Raw genomic sequence first — 7,082 nt, forward strand, 5'->3', positions numbered from 1 at the left:
TTTTTTTTTTTTTTTTTTTTTATATATAAGATCTGCTTAGAACAAGTCGATAAATAAATTACCTTTTGGATTCAACTATAAATCCATTCCGTGTTCCAGTTCCCAGGAAGGAAAGGAAAAAAAAATTGAATTAATAATTCCCAGTTTATCCATTTTGAGTAGACAAAGAAAGAGAGAGAGGTACCTGCAATAGTTTGGTTAGTTAGGTAATCAGGTTTAAGTATAAAAGCAATTGACTAACTGATAAGTCATATCGGCCATGGGCCATAACGTAATCACGGAAAGAATCCTGAAGTGACATGATCGCCACGAAGAAAATGTCAAGATTGGCCACTGAGATTTTCTCCCAGCAACTGAGTACACAGTTCAGGCTCATCGATTTCAATTCGAATTGGATTGGAATGAAGGAATCAGCCAGAGAATGGAATCGAGAAGAAACAAAGATTTCCACAAATCTGTGTTTTTCTTTTTGGGGTTCAAAAGACTAATCTTTGAACCTAGATTAATGGAGGGGGGCGGGGATTTCCACATAAAGAATATTAACCAATAATCAACCTAGGTCCACAGAAGATAGAATCCTCTATCCTCTCTCTCAAGGTGTGGAGGAATGTGAGAAGGAGGTGAGAGAGGTCTACAGTTTTAAAAGATACAAAATCCAAACAATTGGTTTTTTGGGACATGAATCTTCCTATGAAGGGTTTTTCAGATATTTTCCCTAACAATAATAATGCAACCAAAGTAGGCTTTGAATTTTGAGAGATTAAATGATGTCAAATCCCCCAATTTGGGTTGAAGTTGGGATGTTAGACAAGGCTTATCTAGTCAAAGATGTTCAAAATGTATATTATAAGCCAAGCTTTGTCTGTCTTGGAGATTAAGTGTGCAAGTGTAATTAATTACTTAATGACCCACTACCAAATATCAATTTCTTATGATGGGGGACTAATTTCCTACTCATTTCTTTCTTAACAAGCATTGAAGACTATATGATACTAAGAGAAAGGAGCCAAATCCTGGCTACATGTAAAAGTCTAGATTCCCCAAGTGGTTAGAAGATGATAATGAAGCTTTGAGTTTAGATGGGTTTGCTTTTCTCTTGTTGGTTTCTTATTGAGTATGTTCTCAGCCCTGTTGGAGATGAGAAGTGGATTCGTTTGAGCTTTTTCATCCATCGTCATATCTTCATACTCTGTCAAGCTTTCTCATGGATTGGAGTATTTGGAGGAAAGATGTTGGCTGTATTATTTTTTCCTTTCAGAATTGTTTGGTTTCTGAGTTCCCAAGTGTCTAAATTTTTAACGTATCTCAGAATACTTTTGCTTTCAATCAACTACAGGGCTGCAGAAGTGGTTATTAGGTGTGAAATTCCTGAAAATTCTAACCCAATTCAAACAATCATCTTGCGTAATTGTTATCCAGGTGTTCTACCCACTTCACGCAAGATGAAGAGTGTAGAAGTAGAGAGAAATTGGTTTGAATTGAAAGAAAGTATCAAGGAAGAATTAATTGTTCATGTGGATGGGGATATGAGTGAGAATGAGTCCTCAATTTCTCTTCAAAGCTATGCATCACAAATTACAGGAGTAGATGCTGAGAATGAAAGAGATGGATCAGATGTCAATATAGATGAAGATGTAGACATGGATGAATCTTTCTCAGATATTAATAGCCCCGAGCCAATTTTAGCAGAAGCAGCACAAAATGAAAGAGAACTAGGAGTCAACATGTATGAAGAAGATATGGACATGAACAAGTTTTCATCCAGTGTTTTGATCTCTGAATCGAATGATATGGAAGCAGAAACAGAGAATGAAAAAGAAAACAATCAATCAGATCCATTCTATGCTAAGTACATTGAAAGGATGAAATGGTTTGATCTACTCAATTATGAAAGAACCTGTGGAATAAGTATGTCATCATTATGAGGCATTTTTTCTTCCTTGTAGTGAGTATGTTTTGATCTCCAACTAACCATCCACTTGTTCAGTGTAGGTTCAATCTTAAACAAGCAATTGGGAACTCCAAGTTCGTTTGAGAGCATAGAGCCTATAGATTTCTCTGCTCCATTTCTCTCATGGAGCAAAATGGATAGAAGAAAACTTTTAAGAAGCCTAGAAAATGATTTTGAGATGGTCTATGTGGGTCAATCATGCTTGTGTTGGGAGGCCCTGCATCATCAATACAGAAAGGTTGAGGCACTTGCATGTACTGGTCTCCAAAAGGGTGTCTTTTATGAAAATGTAGCAGGAGAATTCCAAAATTTTCAAGTTTTGTTAGAGAGGTTCATGGAATATGAAAGTATACAAGGCAAAAGGTTTTGGAATTATGTGCAGGGAAGGTTCTCACTGAAAAGTCTTCTCCAAGTTCCAGAGGTTTCAGGTATTTAACTCTATATTTTCCTTGGTCCATACTCCAATACTAAATCTTATATAGTTCCAAAAGAGATTATTTTGGTTATCCCTTGGATGATATTTCAATTTTCCATCTCAAATGTTGTCCTTAAAGGCTGTTCCGAGGGAGAAGAAGAATCAAGGGAAGGGGAAGCCATGGGAGCAAGTGATGTGCTAGAAACCATAGAGAAGTCCATTATGACATTTTCAAATTTTATAGCACAGACAATAAGAAATCATGGTGGAAATTTAGAAGTTATCTGTGGAGTCATCAACCAGTGGAAGATCCAAAAGACTTGGAGCTTTTATTTGAACTCACAAAGCTACTTCAAAAAGTAAGCCTCAACTGATTGTTAATATCAAATCCCCATGGCTTTTTAAAAAATTGCCATCATATTAACATTTCTTTATTTTTGAAGAAGGAATTATACCTGAAGGATCTGCAGAGGAAAAAGAAATGCTGGTTGAAAAGAGCTAAGCTAGTTGAACATAATCAAAGAAGGGAGACTCTTTTTAGCATGATAGACATGAAACTCATATCAAGAGTGCTTCAAATGTCCATCATTTCCACTGCTCAACTTAAATGGTGCCAAGAGAAGCTGAACAGTATAGACTTCACAGAAGGAAAAGTTATAAGAGCTTGGACTAATTGCTTTTTCCCACCTTCTTAAGGACTCCTAATTGAAATTTTCTAGTTTTTAGCTTGTAGAAACTGCATGTATTCTCATTAAGTTGTTTCTTGAATCAGGAAGTGATGTCTACTTTGAACAATTGGATAAGAATTTGACAGATTTGTATAAATAATTGCAGTTGATGATGTGAGAATCTTACAGTCAGGGGCTTTGATAGCAACTGCCAACTTTCTTTTCCCTTTTTTTTTTTTTTTTTTTTTTTTTTTCCTAATCATTTCCCAAATTATTAATTTGAATTGATATCGATCTCAATATTATATTACTCGTTAGGGTTGCCACACGTAGTTTCAGAGATTAAAAAGATAATAAAAGTATGAATTGGTATCGTTATCAACCAATATTAATACGGATAACTGAATTGAACAATTCAATACCAGCTACTAAATCAGGGCTTTCATTTGTGCCATTTTTCCACATTGCCATTTTTTAATCAATCAATTTGAAAAAAGTTTAATAAGATCTAGGTAAAGAAAGGATAATTTGGGAAGAACGAGATGTAAAAATCCAAAAACAGGAGAGTATCCAAAAATAAATAAAAATATAAAATATAAAAGATACAAAAAATAGGGAAACTTTTGTAAATATAAGCCAATGTGTAGGGCAGTGATAGTAAATTCCCATACAACTTCAATCTCGTATTTTAAAAACCCCAAATTACCCTTATCCCCTCTCCCGTGTATTCTTCTTCCACCAGCCCACCGTCTTCCCCACCAGGCCACCACCACCCTTACCTTGCCCTCTGCATCTCCGCCTACCCCGTCCTACCCTGCTCCGCAACAAAAAAAACTACCCGAGTTAAGATGGTTGAGTCGTGATTTGCTCCGTCTTGCACTGGAGAGGAAGAAAGAGCCCTATGCGATCCGATCATGGCATACAGTAGCTTAGGTGTCAACCCACATCAACGAATCAACCACCAACCACCATTTACTTGGTCCGATATAGTAACTGCCTGATGTTCGCCGAGCGAATTAGCCACACAGGACCCCTGAGGTTAGGGTTTACAAAGGGAAGAAAGGGACTGAACCAGAGATTGTTCCGACGGACGAAGGAATCCAGCCGCTGAGTTGATTGTAACTACGATCAAGGGTTTCGAGGCCCCCGAGTTCGGCGAGAGCAGTGGGGTATGTCGCCTCAAATGAAGTTCTTGCTTATGGCGAAGAACCCTCTTCAGCTGAGATAACGTCCATGGAGAGTTGAGAGTTTGCCGATTGGAAGCTCTCCATTGGTGAACAATGGAGAGTTGACAGCTTGCCAATTGCAGGATCGATTCGGCCCCTGTTGAAGATTCCAATTTACCAAACTCACATAATAAATAGTCGGGTCCACATTGATATTCTCTCCCCGATTGTGATCATGTAGGACTCATATGGAGACCATATGGATTTTCTAAATTCAATGTATAGATGGATTCCTTCTTACCCTGACATCGTGAAACCCTCCAACATTTTATAAAATCCCAATTAGTTATATTTTTCTTTAAGATGATGCGCAATTGACAATTTCTTTCTCGCACTTGAGTATTCGGAATATTCTCTCATATTTTGTAGGTATCTGATTAATAAAAACTTTTCCTTTGGGACAGATCTTGTTCACAAACATATCAAAATTTGGTTGATCTCTAATTGGCCCAACATTCTAAATGCACCAAACTTCTGAAGACATTATTTTGCCTTGAATGGCATGAGTTGATAGCGGATCAATAATAGTTTCAAAAAAAAAGAAGATAAATACAAGTTTAGTTTTTAATTGAAAAATTAAGAGATTATTTAATAATGGGTTCCAATGTGTCAAAGTATAATAATGGGTTTCATTATATCAAATTATTCACCTAATTTTTTGTTTAATCAAGTTACTTAAATTAAAATTTTTACTATAAATCTACCCAAAATAGTATTCCTTCCTCATCATATGCTTTTTACATTGTTGTATTTCAAAAGCATTTTAAGATTCAAAATACTTTATCTATGGTTGATTTTATCCAAATTGTTATACACCACAAGTTTGTGTGCATGGTTTTATCTTTCATGCATCTTTTTGAGATAGCATAAAATATTGGTGTACAATGTCTTTTATTCCGTCACAGTTTCATCCAAGGAGTATTGGTCCCGCTAATGCAAGCAATACTGAGAGGTGTAAGGGACGAGCGTTGTAATCTTATTCTTCATTAATAATGAAGCAGGATTTCATCTCACTAGGGAAGTAGCCAATCTTGTCGAACCTCGTAAATTTGTGTGCATTATTTATTCTTGTTTTTCCATTATCTTCTGTATCATTTTAGGATTGCGTTTCTACGATAAAATAGGAGAATGGTCCAACGGTTTATCAGACATGTATGACTAAAATCCAGATAAAGTTATCTAAAAGCATGTGTTTTTTTGCTCTTATAACCATTTGGAGGAATCGGTTGACTAGTAATGGCCAAGGTCTGAAAAATTAATGTGAAAGTTGACTCCTTTGGGGGATTTTATGCAAGCATGTCCAAAAAATGCTTTCCTTCTATAAAATAGAGGATGAAATGGCTATTGGAAGAGCCTTTTTTTTTAGGTGCTCTCTTTCTTGCCCATGCTCCCTAGTCCTTACTCTTGTTGTGTTTCTTCCCTTTGTTGTTTCCACAAGTTTCGGGAATCTTCTTTTTGATTTGTTAAGTACGATCATGGTTTTAAGTATCAGTGTGTATCGTGTCGTATCGGCCGATACGTATCCGTATCGATAGGCATCGACACGATACATATCGATACGCTACAGGAAATTTTGGGCATCTTTTTGTGTATCGACGTATCGTACGCATCGTATCATGCCGTACCGTATCGATACCGATACGTACTATACTCTACGATACGAACTTTTGAAAATCTGAAAATTCCGAGAGTATCGGTACGTATCGGTGCCGTATCGATACGTATCGAAGGTATCGTGCAGTATCGAGCCGTATCGTACTGTATCGGTACGATACAACTACTTAAGTGTGAATTTTTTGTTGTTTGAAAGAAACACTTCACACTCTCACCAACAATTTTCTAGATTTTTTATATGTTATGTAAAAACAAGTGTTCTACAACTTCCATGGAAATTTTTTACTTTTTTCAAAAAAAAATATATTTTTTAATTTTTTTATTCTGAAATTAATTTAAAAAAAAAATCCCCACAAAAAATTTTTTTTAAAGAAAATTTAGTTCATTTAACTCTTAAAAATAATATCATAACTTATAATTACTAAATACATGATTTCAAATAAAACCCACATTTTTTCCCCAAAAAAGTGAGGGTTTCATTTTTTTTTTATTTCTCATATCTACTCAAATATATTGGTCCATGGAGACCCACTACCATAAATATTTCGACTAAGGTAAATATTGTGCCTATATTCGACAATTGCAGAATATCATCGTAGTTGCTCCTATTGAATAAGAAGGTCCTAGCCAAGGATTTGAACCACCACGACACTCATCACAGTGGCAATGGCAATGAGGAAAGAAAAAACTGTAAGAAACTCAAACCTCATCATTTTGAACATTTTCAACTCAATATATTTGTCTATCAATACGATACCCTCTACTTAAGTATTTATGCATTCTACATGTTATATATAGTTTTTTTTTTAACTATTTTTTTTATGCAAAAGTGTATAAAAAAGTGTTCCCTATCCATTTATGTGCATATCTTTAGCGTATCTCCGATATGATACGATACCCTCCGATACGTATCTTAATTTTGACCGATCGATACGATGACCGATATCGATACTTTAATCCTTGAGTACGACTCCTAAATTTCGAGTGTGACCCGCTATCTAATATTCCTTTCTATCCACAACTTTCAAAAAGGTGACCTACCATGCCGAGTCTCTCCGATCACCTTTGTATATATTTCTGATTTCTTCTCTTTGATGGTCAGTTAAAGGATCATTAACTTGAATTCTATAAAGCTTTCCCTATCAAATTGAAAGTCATAATAGAAGAGATGCATTGGTTGAATAATCTCAACCTTGGTTTTTTTTTTT

The 7,082-nt window shown here is 35.6% G+C and overlaps 1 protein-coding gene across 2 annotated transcripts; it reads left to right on the forward strand.

The window, feature by feature from the left end:
• Positions 1-1,036: 1,036 nt before the first annotated feature.
• Positions 1,037-3,194, forward strand: LOC122075448. 2 transcript variants are annotated; one of them, XM_042640480.1, is made up of 4 exons: positions 1,037-1,908; positions 1,993-2,379; positions 2,506-2,725; positions 2,810-3,194. In XM_042640480.1, exons 1-4 carry the CDS (start codon positions 1,080-1,082, stop codon positions 2,823-2,825), a joined length of 1,452 nt encoding a protein of 483 aa, XP_042496414.1. In that variant the 5' UTR covers positions 1,037-1,079; the 3' UTR covers positions 2,826-3,194. The 2 variants fall into 2 exon arrangements, with proteins under 2 accessions (XP_042496414.1, XP_042496416.1); XM_042640482.1 differs by having other exon boundaries at positions 2,813-3,194.
• Positions 3,195-7,082: the final 3,888 nt, after the last annotated feature.

Source organism: Macadamia integrifolia, chromosome 4 (genome assembly GCF_013358625.1).
Source record: "Macadamia integrifolia cultivar HAES 741 chromosome 4, SCU_Mint_v3, whole genome shotgun sequence".
Classification (NCBI taxonomy): domain Eukaryota; kingdom Viridiplantae; phylum Streptophyta; class Magnoliopsida; order Proteales; family Proteaceae; genus Macadamia; species Macadamia integrifolia.

What these genes read in the sequence shown, in the direction of transcription:
- LOC122075448 (XM_042640480.1), top strand. Translation starts at nt 1,080, where the DNA reads ATGGGTTTGCTTTTCTCTTGTTGGTTTCTTATTGAGTATGTTCTCAGC. An exon ending in TGAAAGAACCTGTGGAATAA is followed by an intron (nt 1,909 to 1,992) that starts GTATGTCATCAT and finishes TGTTCAGTGTAG; the next exon opens with GTTCAATCTTAAACAAGCAA. An exon ending in CCAAGTTCCAGAGGTTTCAG is followed by an intron (nt 2,380 to 2,505) that starts GTATTTAACTCT and finishes TTGTCCTTAAAG; the next exon opens with GCTGTTCCGAGGGAGAAGAA.